The 22,650-nt window shown below is 38.4% G+C and overlaps 1 protein-coding gene across 1 annotated transcript in view; it reads right to left on the bottom strand.

Annotated features, from left to right (window-relative positions):
• Nucleotides 1-22,650, bottom strand: part of PARD3B (par-3 family cell polarity regulator beta) — a gene marked incomplete at both ends in the record, with an annotated part of 80,004 nt that overhangs the window by 54,124 nt on the left and 3,230 nt on the right. The window contains one exon of the mRNA XM_010135877.1: nucleotides 5,133-5,242. Coding sequence (XP_010134179.1) covers nucleotides 5,133-5,242 — 110 coding nt within the window. The remainder of the gene's footprint in view (nucleotides 1-5,132; nucleotides 5,243-22,650) is intronic.

Here is a 22,650-nt window from a genome sequence, read left to right as displayed (position 1 = left end):
GATGAACCTCAGGGGTAAGGGGTGGAGCCAGTTCCGCGCATGCTGCACCTCACCTAAAAAATCCACCGGGCTGGCCCGAAGGGTGCACTCATCACTTGCAGTGAGCGTGGGAAAAATCCTTCCCAAATCTTCGTTCGCGAAGCCAAGCTATGACGATGATGATGTTGTTTAAATTAAATTGATTTTGTTTCCCGAAGCCAAGTCTGTCTTTTGCCCATGATTAAGTGGTACATGAGCTCTCCATTGTCTTGACCCTTAAGCCATTTGTTATGTTTCCTCCTACTGGAGGGACAGAGCGATTGTGTGGTGCTTAGTCGCCAGCTGGGTCTAAACTATGATGCTGAAGAAAGGAAAGTTCAGATGTTTTAATTACACCTTAGCAATTACTATCTAGGTGAACTGGACTGAGCAAATGTATTCTGCTCCCCAAGAAGTTCAAAAAAACCAAAAGAACCCCACAATTTCTGCCTTGTTGCATCTCATCTTTATCAGAGTGGAGCTTTGGTAGAGGTATCCAGCCAGGGACTTCTCAGTTGGCACAGAGAAGCTGAAACTGCAGCTCATCTCAACAAGCTGGGAACAAATGTTAAGCAAGTGTTCAGTGGTCAAAGAATGACTTCTCCCTCTCAAAGGCTTCCACCATCTCAATCACATATCATGGCCTCACTTCAGGGCAGACCCCCTGTGGAAGACTTCATGCCCATTACTAACCTCACTTTCTGAAGCCAGGCCATTCACAGCCAAAACGCAGATGGACCAGTGCTTGCTGTAGCAAAGCTATGGCCACTGAATTTTTCAGAGAAGTGCATTAAATTAATTATGCTTCCCTGAGGTCCTCCCTCAGAAGACATTGTGAGGGCAGTTTCCATTTTTGAAAGCCTGGCCAGCGCGCTCTGATTATAACTACACGGAAGAGCTTAACAGTTGCCTTCATAAACTAACAAATTCACTAACAAATGCTTTTTCTTCAGTAACAAATTCAGATGATTGCTATTCCCTACTTTTTCCCTGATCATAGCCTCTAAATTTTTCAGTGGCAGCTATCATGATAAGGAAGAAGAGGTTTGGATGAAAAAAGAAACTCAAATTTTTTACCATCTGTTAAATGACTTCCAGTCTGAGAGAACAGATGCTGGACTTCACTATCAGTTTTTGATTGATCTAGAAGTATTTTGTTAATTGGAGCTAAAACTACAGCTAAGACAAAATAAAGTGTCGGAGAAAATTTGAAATAGCACCTCAAATTCTTCTCAAACTACCTGGTCACTCAGAAAAGATTTTGTAATTTTGGTAATCATCTTATGGCATAAAAAAAAAAATTCTTCCTTTGAATGAATGGGACAACATCTAAAAAGACAGAATATATGCTCTGCTTAGATTCTACAAATACTGTCAACAGCTCATATGGTTCCTTGAGTTCAACCAATTCACCTGAACTGGGTAGCAGTGTTCTTTTCTCATATTACTGCATGTTTGCAGTTTTGATTCTGTGCATTATTTACTGTATGTCTGTCCTGCACTCTGCTAGAGACAAATCAGTGTTAACTTCAAAGTCTCATTATGATAACCACCTCTCAAAAATCTGATCAACTACTGGTGTATCAGTATGTACCACTGAAGACTGCATACGGTATGTCCACATAGAACCGAACTGCCAGTTCTACACGTGCCAAGTGCCAAAACGCCAGAAGTGCCAAAACGCCAGAAGTGCCAAAACGCCAGAAGTGCCAAAACGCCAGAAGTGCCAAAACGCCAGAAGTGCCAAAACAATTAAGCTGATTATGGAATTCAGTTTCAATTACAAAACAATTGCTAAGATAATTGTGGCATAAATACAGAGACTTAATTTTTACTACATATGCTGAAAATTGTTTCATCTACCAACAGCAGCTCTGGTTTTTTCCTCACAGGCATGTGACTATAAGGAAGCAGTTTAATGTGAAAAACTATACTTGTGGCAAAGGAAATAGAGTATTAATTCTGAATTTTCAGCACTAATATACAGAATTTTCTCTAAACACTACATTAACACTTGTGTGAAAGAGCATAGCTGTATTCAAACTGCAGTGTTCAGTTATTCGTGCAGTTTCAGTTGAAATGTTTTTTCATTTGTCAGATACTGATTCTTCCCCATGTTTCCAAACATTCTGTACCTAATTTAACCTATGTTATTTAAGCTTTCTATGCTTCCCAAAACATTATGCTAAACCATATTTCAGTATGATTGATGATGAGAATTTTAGAAACGGTACTATTGCAAAAGTAAGAGCTGGTGTCATGTATTTTTCTGTAACAGATTTTCACTTTAACAATAAAAACTTTCAACCTTCTGGGCCTTTCCCTGCCTCTTCCTTACATGCCATTTTAAAAAATCTGAGAGCCTTCTCCACTGTTGTTTTCTGTCCAGTGTGGACTGTTACCCCTACAGCTGACAGAGGGATGCTCTGCATTTTAGGCACAGAGAATTCCTTTACAGCTACAGGATTCTTGTGTAATGATGCAAGTCAGTGAAGCATGGTAACACTTTAGCCTCCAATTATAACTGCAGTCCTCATATAGTGGCATAAAATGTGCTTGTCACCACTAATATTTTATTTAAAAAAAAACAAATAAAAACCCCAACAAAACCCTATCTTTCTCTCCTTGATGGCCAAAAATAAAATACACAAAACATGTCCTGGAATACAACAGATTTCACCATTTTTTCCACTTTTTATTTTTTCCCCCCTCGATTTTCATGGTTATAAAATACCAGAGGTCAGCATGACATAGTGTCATATCACTTTAGACATTTCTCAGCTTTTCAAAGAGAGTAAGATCTGCACCGTTAACCAAGAGCTCTTCTTTGTACTTTCATTTATCAGATTAAGTCACTATTTCATTAATATGTAAGGGCTTCCAGCAAACATCAAGAAAAATCTCACAGCTCAAACAGATCTGAAAAAATGATGCAGGACATTTACAAAAGTTCAGCCTCCCATAACACCATAATGTACCTGGAGAGTCACTAGCACTTCTAAAATTGCACTATTTGACAAATAACAGAAGCCGTTGTAAAATAAGATGCACACTAAATACTGAGATGTACACACACCTGGTCATGCAAAAAGCAACAATGAACAGTTAACTAAAATCCTATGCTGGCCTTCAGAATTACACAGAGAACCACAGCACATAATTTACATGCAAGTCATCTGACTTTCTATTTACTTGCTGTTAAGGGTCGAGGGACCGAGGTAATAATAACTTTAATAACTCCTCGAATCCTTAACGAATCCTTCTGTCTTGTTATAGACAGAGGGGATTTAAAGGGGAAGGAAGAAATTCACACCTCGGTCTGCATTTGGAACTGAAACAAACTTTTAATAAACAATAAAACTACTTTATACATATGCACAAACCAAGGAAAAAGGGAAAAACAACTGAGGGAAAGAAAAGGACTCAGATAACAGAGTTCTTGGCAGGCGTGTTCAAGGCCGGAGCTCTGGGCAGGCGGCCAAGTGACGCAGTGGGAGTAGAAAGGCCTTCAAGGGAAAAAAAACTGCAGGGAAAAAACCTCCCTGTATGGAACAGCTGGGAGTCCGAGTATTCTCACCCGATTCAGACAGTACGGGACTCACGGCAGAACAGGTCAGAGCCTGTGGTCCGATGCAGGCCCTCAGGGCTTGGTCTGGGTTCGGCCTAGTCGGGCCTAGCAAGCCTGGTTTCAGCCTGGTCCCTCGGCAGAGCAGATTCGTGGGAGTCCTCTCTTCGTGAAGTCCGAAAGTCCGAGAGGGAGCCACCCCCCGGCCTGCTGCTTTAAAGGCTCCCGACATAACGTTTCACCTGACCCCCTTAACCAATTCAATGCGGGATTATCGTATTTGCATGGAATAATTCTATTTGACCATTTCCCAAAACAAGGAAGTTTTAGCTCAAACCAGGACATTTACTTAATCCGCATGACCTTAACCAGAAGTATGGTCTTAAATATAACATCTTCAGCTGAAAAGCTTCCCACCTCCAGCACGTGCTGCTGAACTTCACTTCTTTCCTCTTGTTCCCTAACGTGCCAATATGGCCATTTGTGGAATCTTGCTGTAAACTAAGTTGTGATCTAGGCTGAGGTGTTCCTCTTGTGCTAAATGAGGAGGCTGGGGTTTCTGAGTGTTTTTCTGTTTTAGGGGGAAAAAACCCAACAAAACAAACTAACTCTGAAACCAGTAATAGATTGGTTTACACAGCCAGGGACAGAGACTGAATTGCAGCACTGTATAGGGAAGCTAAAGGGGAAAAGGCATAAATTTCACAGGCAAACGAAAGCCAGTGCAACTGCACCATCATTTAAGCCAGCATTCATCTGGTATAAAGTAGTGTGGAAGCAGACACAGTGGAGCTTTCTAGGGTCTATGAATAAGCTCTATTCTCCTTGATACACTTATGTATCCCAGCTGACATTCAGAGATCCTAAAAAATTTCATCTTTATATAAGTAATACACACAAACACAAAGTTTCAGGCCTTAAAATTGAAAAGTAAAAATTTTGCCCAAGTATGACCAAGACAGTATCACTTTTAGAAGATGGAAGACAGCCTGCACTAACATTTGATTGAGAGTTACTGCATCCTCACTAATTGTGTCTGTGCACTAATACTTAGTAATAACTATGCTGAAAACAAGTTTGTCCTCAGAAGGGAAGAGTCGGGTTGTAAAATAGCTAAGTAAGAGAAATCAGAGACCATGCAGTATAGTAGTAGGGTGCCAAAGGACCACAGAAATGCCATGAGAAAACAAGAGAACTGAAAAATGCTGCAAGACCAACAAAGCATATTAGAGGGGAAGCACATTTTTCCACTACGCAAGGGTAAAAGGGAAAAAATGATACTGAACAAATTAATCACAAAGTTCAGTTCATATTTCAGTACCTTATGTCATCACTGAGCTTTATGTAAATCTCTTATTTAAAAAAGGGAGAGCCACTGTTTATGGATTGTATCATCTAAAATAACTATTTAGTCCAGAGGAAATCGACTCCTTTACAGAAAATGAGTATGATGCACTTCGTTTTAGATCCAAATAGATATATAACACGAATACCAACAGGTAAGAACAGGTTTTGTCCTTAAGAAAAAAGGTAGTTACATGACACCTACTGCCACAACATGCTTGAGACTGTGGTCACTGGGATGAGAGGCACTTGGGTGAAAGTCAGCAGGTGGGCCCAAAGCTGGATCACTGCTCCTTCGTACCAGAAGAGGTGTGCCTAAGAGACAAAATAAAGAGCAAAGGTTCAAGGGTGCTACAGGAACACAAGGTAAAGCTTCATATGGTTTAGCTAAGAGAGGTGAACAGCACTTAAATATAAGTTTATCTGTGGCAATATCCACCTGGTAAATTACTAGATTTGATGAGGTTGTGCCATTTAGTATCTACTAAGCTAAAAGGAACGATACAAATAGATAACTCCCTACATTAACTTCATTTAGTACCTAACATGCCTTGGGCTGGCTCTGCAGAGACAGCCTAAATAGGATATAAAGAGGAGAACAAGAAGAGATTTTATTCTCTTCCTTCAACTACCAAGGATTCCTAGGAAGAGATCTAGGCAGTTGCAGTTTTCCAGAGAAGCTGTAGACTAAACAGCGTCCTCTTGCAGGCATCTCAAACTAGACTCACCAGCTATTAATGTCTATTCACGTGCTGTCTGGGAATAACCTTCAAGACTAGTCAGCAGCTTCCAGTGACACAGCTATCCAGATAGCAGTATATGCTATAAAACACTCCCTGCAACACTTCCAGGTGAGTCAAGAGGGAAAACATTTTTAGTAATACAAGAAAGAAATAGCTCACATGATCTAAAATGGAATTAGGCAAATCTTACTTCCCTGACCTCTCCCCACTCCCAAGTCTTAGCAAAATAATTTATCCCTAGGCAAACAAAAAAATTTAAGAAAAATTGGCCTAAGACAATAACCTTTCAATTATTGTGAGTGAAACTAGGATTATATAAGGTTACAGTGTTATTTATATTAATTATGGTGGCTGGGACTGATGGTAGCCATAATTACTAGATCTAAAATAGAAGTTTGAACATGCAACAATTTCTTCATTAGAGAGATGCTAACAAGCTAGAGTGACTGTACTACATTCACTCTCAGCACAGCTTTGTAATTATAGCTGGAATAGATAACCAGCATCTGGTGCTGAGGAACAACCAGAAAATCTAATGTTCCTACCCTTCCTGATAGTGAGCAACAGTTTTTATACACAGGTAATCCCTTCTTATGTAGGAAATCAATAAGAAAAGCAAAAGTAAGAACTAAATTTGTGTCCTGGTATTGACGGAATTCTGAAAAATCAAGAGATGAATATTACTTTTTGTTCCAAGTGATTATCATCTTGATATCAAGAGCTATGCATGTTTTTACAAGGAGATTCTGAAGAAAGGAATTGATCACCAAACTCATCCATTTTGTGCACATTTCCAAAGGTGTCAGTAGGTCAAAAGAAACCAAATCTCTCCACTCAAATATTTCTGTTCTTCACATAGCTGCAGAGGAATTTCTTTCCCCTCTAACCATATTTGATAAGAAGGCATAAAAAAGCTAAAGCCAAAGACTGCTGGATTTTTAAATTACTCTCTTCTTTAAGATAAATACTTCTTCCTTAAAATAATTTCCCCCATGTATGTCCAAAGTGTTTCTGGTGACCTCCGTCTAATTTTCACCCTCTCTTCAATGCAACAGTTTGAAAGTAGATGCTGAGACACTTTTGTATGATTTAGCGCAATTTAATCTTGTAAATCCTTTTGGCATAAACACAAACAGTACAGAGAACACTCTTGCTAAACTACCAGAAAACCCTTTCCGTTAGTACTTTGATTTGTAAAAATTTCACAACACAATGAGCCATATTCCAAATTCAAATTAAAATATCCTGTTGCTTATACTCTTCAAGGCCATTACCGCAGCACCTTTTCTCATCTCTGTCCTCCTTTTTCCACAGGAAGAAATTAATAATAATTCCAAAAGGGTTTAAAAAAAAAAAAAAGCCTCCCCACAGTCAACTAAAGAAGCCACAGATGGCAGGGAAGGTACCACCCAAAAAAAATCAGTTATATCAAGCTTCTCCCAAAGCCAACACTCTAATATTAGATTTCTCGTTTTCCTGAGCAGTCTTCTAGAACCGCCTCTCATCCTTTCCCTGTCATTCCTCTGGCTGAGAGAAAGATGAAGTCTCCTATTTCTGAGACTGCTGGGAGACAGGACCCTCATTTGTTCCACGGCCTCTCAACTTCTGTGGCAGCTGAAAGAAGAAGTCTCCTGTACTGCACCATTCACATAATGCCTGGCTGGTAAGACAGAACCATACTCCAGCACTTCTCTCTGCTCCCTGTATTGACTGCCGCACGGTGCTGTTTTTACCACACTCCCCTGCTCCCCATTCCGAATACCTCATACCACTTGCTTTCTGCAACTGTTTTCCACAGAAACTGACGCAAAATGACATTATCCAATCCTCGGTTTACAGCTGTCTACACTTTTAAACTAAAGTCTAAGGAGTAGCAGGATCATAGAGAATACTGTTTTCCAATTTGGGAAGATGGCCCTGCAGCTATATGCTTTCTTTTTATTTCTGCAAGCTTTTGCTTATTGCCATGAGACTATGAAATCTACAGTGCTCATCTGGAATGCTCCCCTACTAGCACTAAAACAAGTGGACTTTTTGACCATTGTCAACAGTGCTTTGTCTTTTCTCCCTATTTGTTGTAAATTTTAGAGTCAGACAGAATATCTTCTTGTTAAAGAAAAAAACAAGTCTATTTTCTTATATTTTTTAAAAATATCTTTACTGATCTATAAAATCATTTCCTGTAGAGAGATATCTCAAACTGTAACATCTCTGTGAACTAAGGCAGTTGCAGTCTTTAGCTGAAATTATCCAAAACAGTCCCTCTGATCCTTGTTTTACATGCATATACCACAGAGACACTGGAGCACAAAACCAACCTTTTATTAGATGAAAGTAAATTGAACCAAAATGCCTTCTCTAATAGGGGAAAACAAATGGCAAGCAGGAAGATTACATGAGAGACTCAAGAAGAAACGTTCCTCTCCCTCTTTACAGGGAGAATCCCTTATTCTTTTTCAGGAGACAGCAATTCTCAGCAGCTTCCTGAGCTAAGCAACTCTCCTCATCTCCCCTCACCTCTTCTGTGGCTCAGGCAGCTCTCTGCCACTCAGAGCCTGCCAGCTCATGTTTCTCCCGCAGGCTCCTTTCTTTTTCCACTCTCTCCCTGTCTTTTCCACACTGCACATGAAGGGCTCTGGAGCGCAAGGGAGCATGCCTGGCTTTCCAGAAGAGAGAAGCCCCACCATATCCCACTGCTCATGACTCAACCTGACCCAGGAGATGGACCACTTCCGTTATACCTACCCACATACCTTGAATTTGTGCACCACTGTCTTCCTTAGACATGGATAAAAGGTAATGAAAAAACACCACCATTATTACATTACCATTTATTACAGATATACTATAGACAATTTTTACACATTTACTTAAAAGATTCTGTCATCCATTTTCTTCTGTCAGGAAACAGAAAGTTGCCTTTTTCCTTACTGCTTTCCTTTTGTCATGCTGTGTTTCCATGTATTTCTACTCAGGTTCTTGCATTTGTGCTCAATATTTATAACAACTGGTGGAAACTCAAACAGAAAATTCATCATCTTCCCGAATGACGAGACACAGAAAAACTCCTTTCTATATACCAGGTTGATCATACAAACATGTTAGTTATAAGCACTACTGTTTTGTGCTGGAGTAGCACCTTGTATTTTGAACTTAGGAACTTAGTTTAAAAAAACTAGCTATCCTCATCTTCCTGCATTGCATTAGTAACTTACAGACAATGAAAATTCAAATACATACCCAATATTAAATTTTTTCTTATGATGATGGCTTTTAATTACTTCAGGGTGTATTTCCCCTTCTTTCAGAATTTGCACAGAGTACCTTCTGTTACGGTGCCACAGCACCTTCTAAGCACACATGGGTGTGTCAGCTTTATTCGCAACACATACTCTGTGACAAAGCTGATGAGACAAAGTCCTGCAGTTTTCCCTCCTTAAAGTAAACTCTATTGTTTAGTTTCAAGTCATCCAACCTACATGATTCTATGTAGATCTGTCTTTTCCTTTTGGTAGCATCACCCTCAAAAATTAGTATCTACACAGATTCATGGTTAACAGTGTATTTTCCATGAGCTCTTATGTTTTGGAAATATTTTTTTTAACTGCAAATACAGTTGAAACAAGCATATGGTAGAAACCACACTTAGATTTAAATTGGTTACATTAGGAAAAAAACAGAAGAGAGAAGTTCTGCACTTGTGCACAATAAAAACTGAAAACACAATAGCAAAAGAAACATCTCCATGCCAGATGTAATCATATTTTCTTATGTTGTTTGGGGTTGTTTGCTGTTTTGTGGCTTTTTTTTTTAATTTTGCCAAAAAGCTGTACACAAACATTAACACATCCCCTGTATAGGAGTGCACTCTGCCTCACATAAGCACTTTGGCGGATCAAAAATCAACATCTGAAGTTAGGAGGGGGCTTGACTAACCAGAAGTGATGAGTTCGAGAACTATGCAACCTCAGGTAAATAATGTAAGGTTTGGAGTTCAGGATCCGAACACGATCAGCGTAACTTTGGAACTCCAGCTGTCCTCCCTCCTGAGGTCCTCCTAAACTCTTCAGCGTCTTTAGGCTCTGAGTTCTGGCATCAAATTTGATGCCTAAATTCAGATGGCTGAGTATCGCTCAGGGTGACCACTACAACAACAAATGATTATTGCAACCCTTCCTTCATTTCACTCTTTCGCTCTTATGTCTCCTTGATTGGAAAGCACAATTCACGCCCAGGCTGAAATCTTTTTACTCTTTGAGATTTAGGTTGCAGTTTGGTGTTACAGGGCTAAAATCAGGAAACTGCTGAAGACAACCAGAATTTATCATCCACAAGCACTTTCAGTAGGCTGTGCTATCTATAAAGCACTCAAATTACCTATTAAAAATTGATTTTGGGTGCAAACAGTCTCAGACAACTTCTAGGTAGGATGACAAATCAAGGAACATAGGAAATGCAAGCACATGTGCTGCCACTGCATCAGGGGCATCTAACATATTATGAGGCCTTTTTTACTAGTTTGTTTTTCCAGGTAACAGGGAAGAACTATTTTATAGGGGAACAATAGATACACTTGGACACAATACCATAAATGGTTAGAAAGAGATCAACAATAAATCAGCTACACAGTTAAAGTCATAATTTTAAAGTCTGCTCCTGCACATAAAAATGCTGACTATGAAAAGTATCCATCAAGTATATATCAAACTGTCAACTGTTAAAGGCCATACCAATGACAATTACCCCGCCACCTCTGCTTCCACATTACACTTGCCTGGAGAGACAGACAAATTATTTTCTCACCTCCATGTGCCTCAAAATATTTTTTCAGAGCCACTTCTGAGCAAATCACAACAAACTTTCAAGCCAGAGTGGAAACAAAACACCATACATACTATATGCACACACCCCCTCCCCCCCCAAACCAACCACCATCTAAAACCAGGAAGTCAGAATTACTTTTAAACCGATCCTGTAACTCTTCCAGTTCAGGCACTGGAAACAAAATATTACAAGCAGGATATAATTTATATTTGAATATAAGAATGGTCATTAACATATGCCTATTTTTCTTCTTTTCTCAGAGAATTTTTAGGTTAACAAGCACACAGTTCTGCAGGTCAGTGCTTTTTGAAAGCACTAAGCAATCAGTGTGGTAAATTTGGTCACCCACAGATTTATTGCTTACTACCACCTGAGGCATCATGTAATTGTTCTGCCATGTACTTAAGATGCAGATGACATTAATTTGTACTTTCTACCTTTTGGTAGGACTGTACCATTTTTAAGTCTTTTTTAGAATAGGTAATTCTCTGATGTGACTTTTATGTTTAAAGCTAAGTCAAATTGCTCATAATGGCATCTATCAATACAATTTCAGATCTACAGCTATCTGTTCTTTCCAAAGCACGTACTGCACTTTTTAAATTCCCATGGATATAAGATTAGATTAATGTACTATAATGTATACTATAATACTAATAATATTACTATAATAATAAATGTATACTATAAAGTACTCTCTATATATGACATAACAGTTAAGACAACTGACTTAAATCTATAAACAAATGAAAAACCATTTCTTTCTTTTACATATTAACCCAGTGCAGAACAAAGTATTTCCCTACCATCCTAAATGAGGTATAATTTTTCTTATAAAGGAAAATAAAAGCATTGCCTACAAATAAAATCCAGTAAAGGCTTTAAACAGAGACTGTTTCAGGGTGGTGTTTTTCAGTGCTGTAAGTTTCAAAAGAAAAATCTTCTCTGGTTGCACGTGCTATAACATATTAAAGTCAGATCTCAGCTACGAAGCCTAAGGAGCATTCTCAGTTCTTATGACCGGAATGATATTTCTTTGATGTTATCGTCAGAAACAGTACCTAATGAAACAACCACAGAATATTTACATTTACAGCTTGCGGAGTTTCAAAGACGAACACGTAAGAATCACTTACATGCATTATTTCAGTAATAAAAGTTAAACTAGATCCCGGTTTCAGGATCAAAATCCACATCCGTATGAAAAAAAAGTTAACCGCCTCTCAACTTAAGGCACTAGAATATGTATATGTCTAGAGAAGACATGTAAGTAATGTTGCTACTTTCTCCCTGTTTCACAATTTCTCTCAAGAAAGTTTCCTACTGAAAGACAGGGCTTCAGTATGAATCTTAACCGGGTATTCTTTTCTTACACTTAAGGTCACAGCATACATCAGATCTAAAATAATTTCAGGATCTTCTCAGTTCAATCAGCACAGTGCTCGTATTTTCAGCTCCTCACAAGACAGGGAGTGCATGCAGAGTTACTGGAGTGCTGAGGGCACTGTGACTCTGTTCCTAAGTGTCTACAGGTACCATGTGGAAGGAACAAGGCAGAGGAAAGCAGCTGCAGCAGAATCTTCCTGGCGCAAAGATTAATCACCTCACTCATAACAGAGAGGTGCCACTTTTCTCCCCAGCAAAATGTGCCACTGTTATGCTTGCTGGGCAGACCGATTAGGAGCTTTGTGAGAACACACTGGCTGTTACCAGTAAGAATCAGCACTTTCCACTACAGGCCAGACTTTCTCTTATTCTTGTGCAGAGGAAACACCTTTGTGAATCACACCAACATTGTGCAGCTTCAGACACAGGATTAAAAATTAGAACAGCTTCAAACATTTTGTTTTTAAGTATCATTTGGAAAAAATAAGATTATTTGTGTTATATTAGAATCTCACTGCACAGGTGTGCAAAATTTGTTTGTTTGGGTTTTATTTTTTTGGGGGGTGGGGTGTTCTTTTTTAAAATGTAATCTCTTTCAAATGGCATTCAGATGTCAATGGAAACTAAACTTCAGATATACTTAAAACCACCAGTCGTCTTAGTCATCCAACTTGCTGGACAGAGCAAAAAGCATTTATCTTATTGAACGGACTGGTTTTTTTTTTTAAGCAGCCTATTATCTGTACTTACTGAATTTAAATCAGTCATTTTAGGCTAACATATCCTATAAGATTTTAAAACTAATAGATCTCAGACTCTCGCACCTCATTATTATTCACAGATTGAAAGGTGAAAACAAGCATTTCTTCTATTTCAATTCCCAGCCCATTTCTCAACTTCAAATGAAACACTTAATGAACTGTACTAGTTGAATAAACTGACACAAAGAAAATATTCTGTGCACCTGCAAAAAAGACCACGCTGCCAAAAGCTGGTTTAGCACTTCAGCTAACATCAGTTACAGGTGCTTATGCAGTCACTTTTCCACAGTTCAACGGTTTAATTTTCTTTAAAACTTTGGCAGCTAAACCGTACAGCTTGAATATCACTTTGGTAGCATTTTATTGCTAGTAGCTGAATGGTGAAAAAACCATTTTTTTGAATATTTTAATGGTATTTTAAAGGAGCATTGTAAATTATAGCATTAGTATAGGGTTCTGTAATATTTAAATATGACCTGTGTTTTATATATCTGATCTAAATTAAGAACGTTTTCTGTTTTGACCTTTCCTTAAAAAAGAAGTCCTATTATGATCATTTTCTCTTCAGGTCAAGGTGAATTAGTTTTAAGTATCAAATTTTAAACTTCTTCCTGCCAGTTTTAAAATCATTATAATAAAATAGTGAAACCTTCTGAACTTGAAACTTTCTGTGAGGTTTCAATGAATGATAAGAACATAAGACCAGCTATGTTAGGTCCATCTCACCCTAATCCTGCATCTAATAGTGGTAGCAAATACTTAGCAAGTGGGACCAATAATGTGTTGTTACCTACCAGCTTGGCAAAAACGTCTGAAAGATTTCCAAGTCAGAGTAGCATCTAGACCACTATATTTTAACAGTCACTGATACTGATGAGCCACCTCCTGTGAATTTGTCCACTATCACTCGCTGTTTTTGTCCTGTAACACCGAATTACACAATTTACTTGGAAACTTCATGAAAAAATTAATTTAGGGTTGTTTCACTCTGTAATCTGTTGAATGAAAGTTTTGTTCAATAGTCCTAGTTTTTACATGGTGAGAAAAATCAATAAACATTCCCTAATAATTCGTCTTAATATTTAAATGGCAAGATGACTATTTCTGTAAGGAAGTTACAAAAGGACCAGTTAGAGAGGGTCATTCAACCCGTTCTGTGGGAGCATTAAGAAGAGATGATCAAAATACTCTGCAGGATTCACCTTTCTATGAATATAGCACATTCTTCTTAATGTCTACAGTAAACAGACTTCCCTCTAATGAAGTAATGAGTTACAAAGAAAACAAAACATCAATTGACAGCCAGTGTGTCTACGAGAAAACTGCAACATCTTGGGAGGGAGGTGCCAAATATATCTTTTGCTAAATATATTCAGGAGTAGTAAACACACAACTCTCCATTTTACTTGGCTGAGATTCTAGATACCTTCTGAGATACAATCAAAATCCAAAGTGGAACTTCAAAGTAGAGACAAAAAAATTAACTGTCAACTAATGCTCTTGAAAGGGTAAGTTAAATAGAAAGTAATGAGAAGGAAATACATGGCAATGGGCAAACTGACTCAATCGTTTAATTGCTATTTGTAACTTCTCTAATGATACCTTCCACCAAGAGGGGTTCATCTGTATATTGGAACATTTTCATATGGAAGCAAACAGCAAACAATTCTTAGTGATCAAACATTGAAAAAAAATTGTAAAACTGTATTAGTTTGGTTTCTCAAGAAAAAAAGGGTGATCTACTACTTGAAGACCTTTATTTGAAGTCTTTGTGTTTTTTTTTTAAACTTGAACAATTTCAAACTATCAATCAGCCTAGCTTAGCAGGCTCATTTTCAACCTGAAATAGACATTTGGCCATATTGCCTTAGAGCTAATGCAGCACATAGTACTGTAGAGATTTATAAACACATACACACTCCTGTGTCTTACCTAGCACTAGGGTCTACTGACAGAGACTGCATTATAATCTTCCAGTGTGATATTGCAATACAGCCTTTCAAAACCTTCAGCTGCAAATATTTAGTTTACTAAGTGGATTGGTCTTCTTAAAGATACTACCTTTGAAACTAGCTATGCATCATAACAACATACAAATACAAAAACAGCAACAACACAAAATTAGTAAAATAGACAAAAATCTGAGGAAAAACACTGACATTGAATAAAATACATAAAAAATGAGCACAGACTTTGTAATAGAATTTATTCCATCATTCTAAGTCCCATTCATCACCATCCCCAAAACCTTCCCTGAGGCAATAAAAGGCTGGAAATGAACATCTCTACTGCAGGAAAATGTGTAACTTCTGATGGAAAAATATTTTTCTCCCTACTTAACATCTTCTCACGGGGATACCCTCTTGGCCCAAAATCAGTCACAGTAAACCAAGTGCAAAGGGAATAAGAGAAGGGGAATAATTGACGAGAAACAATCTTTGGAGAAATCAGAGGCAGAGGAGCTATTAAAAAGAAAAGGGGTTCTTTGGTAATGAACTACACACAGATTTATTACCAACACTACTAGTAAATTCTTGAGTATGGGGAAAGCAAAAAAAGTCTTGTTTTCTAAATAGGCAACCCAAACACAGAGAAACACATGGAGTTTTTTTTATATTTGTATCCTTACAGAAAGCATTGCTGTATTCTTTTGCTGCAATACAAAGATAAACTTTAGCTATGTTGGTGCAAAGCTCATTTCCATGAATCAAGGACATCTAAGTAATACCAAGCTTAAGTCATGAGGTTAAAATACACCAAGTGTGCACTTTGACTGAAATGAAAAGTTATCTTCAAACCTTTAGCTTGCCTGAGAACAGAAACCATTTGTTTCAGGAACGCAAGCAGATTTGAAATGAACATCACAATTCTTTAAAAGCAGATTAAACTGAATGTTGCAGAGGAGAAAAAAATCTATCAAGTACAGCGTCATCCTCACACTACCTATGACAAACAGCAGAGAACAATGTTTGATATCACCTCTGAGAGCAGCAGAAAGAGAACAAAGTCATATTTGCTTAAGGAAATAAGCAGTATTGCCTCAAATCACAGAAGGCAGCATATGCTTCTATAATGCATTTCTTTTGAAACTTTCCCATTTCAAAACGATAAATTTCCGAATTGAACAGGACAGAACTATTGTATGCAAGTAATATGTTCAATGCACCAACAGACATCTGAATGCTCAGCCAATAAACTAACATTGCAACATTAAGATGAACAGGATAGCTTTTATGTAAGAAAAAGCGTCTTTCCTACTCTAACACGGCACGTATGCTCTATACAAGCAACATTCTGTTTATTAAAATAACAGTTTCAGTTAATATCTGCTGTCATAACTTTAAAAAAAAAAACATGTGGTTTCTTCTGTATTTAAAAATATGCTGTGTGTATCCATAGTATCTCAACATCAGCTTGAAAGAAGACTAACCAAATACACGCTATTTAAAATGCCCCCAAGCCTTCTTAGAATATTTTCACTGCAAAGCAGATGAGAAAGAGAAGGAACTTTCCGATCTCTGAAGTCGCACAGAAACAGATGACATCTGTACCCTTGAAATAACAATTTAAACCCTATCAGGCGTATCAAGAGAGAAACTTCCAAAGACACCTGGAAGAAACCGTGCCTTCAGTCTCCTTGGACTTCAAACTGAGACGCTGCCAATGAAAGCATCTCTGTTGACTGACTTAGCAACCCAAACACACAGGGCCATTCAAACTAATTAAGTGTTTCGAACAACCCTGTGAAGCACAGTTTAACCTAGAGTGAGCCCAAAACCAAAGGAATATATTAAGCTGTATTAAGTATATATTCTCTATCTGAAGCCCCTCAAACACCTTCAAGGAAATTCCGTAAGAGTGCAAGCAACCTTTCCCAGATGTTAAAAAGACAGGGCCATTACACCAATGACTGCACCAAAATGGAAAATCAAAACTTTCTACACTACTACTGTTATTATCATGTACTAGACCTACTGAGGGTCGGAGCATTCCCAGGTAGCTATCTCTGCTTTCAGAAACCAAATTTCCACTGCAAAGATACTAAAAAAAAAAAAAGTCTTGAACTTCAACTATCATTAACATTTCTAAGCTTATTTTAGGAGGCAGACTATAACCAGCCATTCCAACCATCATTCACACCCATGTCTTCCACTTGCATAGAATGCTGATCAGATTTGGGGGGTGTGGGTTGGTGGTGTATAAAAGTATATATAAAAGACAAAAACTGTTCTCAGAGAATTGCTATAAAGCAAAGGCATACATATTTTGAAATACCAAAGTAAGACCTTTCAGTGAGAAAAGCAAGACACCCACCCTTCTTTAGCAGTGAAAGCTTCCAAAGGGAGGAGTTTAACTCCTGTAGATTACAAGAGAACTTTACAACCTGCTATGACTAATACAAGCAATTATTTCTATATATAACCTTGATTTTAACACTAAGAAAGGTTGAAATTCATTAAGCTGCTATTAATAATTCTAACAATAGATGTGTATGTATTCAAACCCCTCAAACTATTAGCTAGCGAAACCCAAACAAGGCTATTTGCACATACTCTTAGTATCCCTAATATATATAACCCATCCATCATGGACTCTCTGAAGATCTTAACACACTAGACAAGAATGCTATCCACTACCCCAGCAAAGCTATCTTTAAGATGAGAGAATGACTGTTTAATCATACATCAGCAGTGAAACCACAGTTTGGAACAGGGAATAAAGGCAATCAGTAAAAAGGTCTGCAAAGGTAAGTCCCTACTGTGCCAAGTTTTCTCAGCTACCATCTCTGGTCAAAGAGAAATATTAGCATATAATAGACTCAAAAATCACAAACAAAACACACACCTAATACCAATAGAAAACAGTGCTAGTTATGCCAGTAATTGCTCTACCATCTACATACAAGGATCTATCTCCAAATGTTTCATCATTCCAAACACTTGTAAGTTTAACCAGTTATTGCATCAATAAATACTTGCACACAATTTGCCAAAAACCCAACATAATACATTTTACTGCTGTAAAGATAAATCACCAACAACAGTGACCAGAGAAAATGTATATCTAAACAGCATTTGATTAGAAAGCAAAACCTACCACCTGTGCAGAATAAAGGAAATAAGTGTTTGCTAAATTACTTTGATTATACCAATTATAAAGAAATAATATGGCATCTAATTTTATCCATTCAAAATAACTTTGCTAATTGTGTAAACTCAGACCAAAAGGGGTGCAAGAACAATACAGATAAGAAATGAAGTGTTGTTAGAGATGACATCTAATCCCAGACAGCATCAAGGTCTTGTGGAAACAATGGGAAAACAACTAAACATCAGTCACAGTCTGGCTCCAGTGAAACAGCTAAGTTTAGTCTTCTAAGGGTATACAAGTTCAAAAGTGATGCTTAACATACAACAGCCTTTATGCAAGGCAGAAGGAGTGAGGAGTTGGACAGCCAGACGACCACCTGTGACACAGAATTTTAAAATAAACTCTTTCACTGTGGTGTAGGTTACCTTACATTCACCACGGGCTAAAGTCATGCAGCTAAAAAGTATTGAGCATCCTGTGATTTCACTGTTCATTGTAAGGTTTTGTCTATCCACAGTTTTAGACCTAAGAAACAAGGTAAAAAATGGCAATAAAGAATTTACAACACAATTTGAGGTTAGAGATGTTGAAGCCTACCTCCATTCAATTTTCCAAGTTATAAAATCATAGAATCATTTAGATTAGGAAAGACCTTTGAGATCATTGAGTCCAACCATTAACCTAACACTGCCAAGTCCACCACTAGGCCATGTCCCTAAGTGCCACATCTACAACTTTTAAGTAACCTCCAAGGATGGTGACTCAACCACTTTCCTAGGCAGCCTGTTCTAACGCTTGACAACCCTTTTGGTGAAAAATTTTTTCCCCAATGTACAACCTAAATCTCCCCTGGTGTAATTTGAGGCCATTTCTTCATCCTATCACTTGTTACTTGCGAGAAGAGACCAGCACCCACCTCACTACAACCTCCTTTCAGAGAATTGTAGGGAGTGATAAGGTCTCCCCTCACCCTCCTTCCTCTCCACACTAAACAAACCCAGTTCCCTCAGAGGCATCTCACAAGGCTTGTAAGCAGGTTATGAACACAGTCAGACTCCTGTTTTTTTGCAGAAGATATTTCTGGACTCCCAAAAAGATGAAGGTGTGTTCTCTTATTTACATTCATTCTCAAAAGATATTTACTGTGTGCCAGGTATATCAAAGGAGAGTGCTGACTCGGTCCCTACAGGCTTTTGCACACAGCAGCCTCTCAACCCCACAAAGCAGCCACTTACTCTCACTTGGCACTTTCATCCGAAGTCTGCTATATTTCAGCTGCAAAGGTGTCCCCTGAACTGAAGCACGGAGCCAGTGCCCTTTCCAACCTTCTGCAGTCAAACTCAGGCAGGCTTTCTGCATCTAAATCAGCTATTTAGGCATTTAGTTGCCTGTATCATTCTTTGAAAATTGTTTTAAAGTCCACATCACTAGTGTACTCTGGGAACTTTTGCCTACAAGAAACGTTTTCACACTAAGACAAGGTCTCTCTGCTGCCAGTTCACCAACAGTGTCCCAACATTCTCTACTTACCCACAGCAATATCAAAATCAGATCATTTCTTCAGTGTTTCAAACAACTGACTGGACACATTAAATGGTTATGTGCTTCTCTGAATTTTGTACGATATTTTCATTTGTATTATAGTATGAAATGTATTCTTTACCCAACCATATTTTCTGTCCAATGGGGATTATTTTGGATTTTTTTACAATGTATGCGTATGTATTTCATCATCACCAATATACACAAAGATTTTCAGTACTGAAAGAAAAAGTTATTTTTTTATCTTGATAGGAGAAACTGAGTACAATTAACAAATCTCTGCCAGGCTTTATACTCTTTTGCACTATACTTCAATTATGGACAAAAAATAGAAAGGGAACCCATGCCTCCTCTGCAGAATCTATGTTCAGTCCTCTTCTGCTCACTAAACCAAAAAAGGCAAGATAATTGCAAGTTCTACACTCAATCAAAACAAAATAAGCAATGCTCCTTCCTCCTCTTCAGGTTTCTACAGAGATGCCACATTCCTTGTCCAACCCATTCAAATGGAAATCAAGACAGCACTGGGCTGATGTGACATCATCATTAGGTATTCACCTACATCCAAATGGATGATGGCAGGTTTCAGTAGGTAAGTATTTCATCTCCCGAATACAGAAAAAAATAAATTGTGGAGAAACTACTGCTTCATTGTGTCACTGTTTCAGTAGTCATGCTTAACAGAAAAATACCGGGACGCAAAACCCACTACCAAATTGAAACCTACGTGCCTAACAGAGGTGAACAACTGTGTTTCTCTCAGTAATTTCACCCCTGAGTATCAGAAACTCCAGTAAAGCCTTTTCAGATGTGAGAAACTACCAGGTATTGCAGTCTGAATTCAGACACTCTCAGCAACACCAGTGGATAATCCAGCTCTGCAGGCGGAGGAGGGAGGCACTCAAGTATGTTTGCACTTCCCCTTATGTTATGGACACAGAAGATACTGTGTTCAGAAACAGTGACATTCTTCCTGCATTTTTCTTAAATTAAACATAGAAGTCCACAATTTCACCTGTTTGAGAACACGGAGTTAGCTTCAAAAGCACACACACATTAATTTCAGGGAAAAGCAAACAAACAGCTGAATAATATTCTGAACTGTTTCAAGGAGCTGTTTGACAAGTATTAAGAAAGTAACTAGATAAATAACTAACTTTTTTGCTCCAAAATTTTGCCAATATGTGGAAGCAGTGCAGGTTATAAGGTACTTGTAGCTTTCGAGTCAAATATAAGATTGTTTTTATTCTGGCTCACTTTCAAAGTTACAGGTGATAAAGGAAAAAATGAGGGTAACTAACTACATAGTGGGAAAACTATGAGTTCAGACAGAGCCAAGTTGATCAGTATTCTGAAAAGTATCAACCATAAAAACAACTAAAAGTAGTAATCATACAACAATAAGAAAAAATATTACCCCACCATTGCCATCTCTATCTAGCCAGTAAAGGCTTTAAGAACAGATACAAAGTATGATTAAATTCACTGGATCAAATACACAATTTACAAACAAGAAAAACGTTTGAAGGCAGTATCTCAAGTGCCTTTTCTAAAATGGGTGCTGATTCTCTGTGTTTGAGAACAATACTGTTTAGTTTCATGTGTTCATTAAGTATCAAGCTCTAAGTATTCTTTGAGCAGATCACGAAATGGACATTGTTTCTACACAAAACAGTGGACCTGGTCTCACAGAATACAAGACATCCAACAGAAATTAACAGGCAAAATTGTTCCACAATCTGAAGACGTGTATGACAATGGATTCCCTGCATTTCATCCCTGAAGGCATTCTGCAAAATCACTCTAAAAGGTGAGCACGTGACAGTTCCTGAAGCACAGCTCCACTATGGAAGAAAACATTTGCTCACTACAAATATATTTAATGACATCCTCACTCCCAAAATAAGAAAAGCTTTTTAAAATTATTGTTATTCATTTCTGCTAGCAAGAGTGAGTCACTTAGGGAGCCAGACTACTGTGGTTCATGGATCAATGATATTGATGCAACCAAATTGTCCTTCTATTTCTTTATTTACTTTTCAATTTGCCTCTAGCGGAAATTGGGACATAATTTAAGGTCCAGGGAGTCATACCAGAAAAACAAGGGCAAAAATTAAGTCTAAAGAATTATAACCCACAATGTAAAATCCAGAAAATAAAACAATTACATTGCAGAGTGCAAATGAATTTATAGGACTTACAGGTAGAAAAATCTTCCATACACCTTGTAAAATAAAACAATCTGAAAGAGAACCATTGAGACAAACACATCATATTTACGTTCTCTATTTTAAAAAGAAAGCACCCATTTTAACTTCAAATACACATATAAGTATTGCACTGAAAATGAAATAGAACATTAATTGGATGCTCTTCACAGAATCATTTGGTTGAAGGGACCTTTAAGATCATCAAGGCCAACAGTTCACCCTGCACTGCCAGGTAACTACTAAACCATGGCCTTCAGCACCACATCTACACATCTTTTAAATAATTCCAGGGATGGGGACTCCACCACTGCCCTGGGCAGCTTGTTTCAATGCTTCACAACCCTCTCTGCAAAGAATTTTTTCTTAGTATCGAGCCAAAACCTCTCCTAGTGCAACTTGAGGCAATTTCCTCTCATCCTACAGCTTGTTACTTGGGAGACTAACCCCACACCATCCTACAACCTCCTTTCAGGTAGAGAGTGATGAGGTCTTCCCTGAGCCTCCTTTTCTCCAGACTAAACATTCCCAGTTCGCTCAGCCACTCCTCATAGAATTTATGCTCCAGAACCTTCACCACCTTTGTTGCTTTCTTTGGACACCTGCACCTCGATGTCCTTCTTGTAGAGAAGGGCTCGAAACTGAACGCAGTACTCAAGGTGTGGCCTCACCAGGGCTGAGTACAGGGGGACAATCACTTCTCTACTCCTGCTGGACACACTATTTCTGATATAAGCCAGGATGCTTGGCCTTCTCAGCCACCTAGGCACACCGCTGGCTCATCTTTAGCTGGCTGTTGACCAACACCCCCAGGTCCTTTTCTGCTGGGCAGATTTCCAGCCACTCTTCCCCAAGCCTGTAGCGTTGCGGGGGGTTGTTAGAACCCAAGTGCAGGACCCAGCAATTAGCCTTGATGAACCTCACACAGCTGGCCTCAACCCATTGATCCAGACTGTCCAGATCCCTCTGTAGCCTCCTGACCCTCAAGCAGACGAACACATGCACCTAACTTGGCGTCATCTGCAAACTTACTGAGGGTGCACTTGATTCCCTCATCCAGATCATTGATGAGGATGTTAAAGAGAACAGGCCGCAGTATTTAGCCCTGGGGAACACCACTTGTGACCAGCCACCAACTGCACTGAACTCCATTCACCACCACTCTCTGC

The sequence above is a fragment of the Buceros rhinoceros genome, unplaced genomic scaffold (assembly GCF_000710305.1).
Source record: "Buceros rhinoceros silvestris isolate BGI_N320 unplaced genomic scaffold, ASM71030v1 scaffold6835, whole genome shotgun sequence".
NCBI lineage: Eukaryota > Metazoa > Chordata > Aves > Bucerotiformes > Bucerotidae > Buceros > Buceros rhinoceros.
This window is presented reverse-complemented; position numbering and strand designations above follow the sequence as displayed.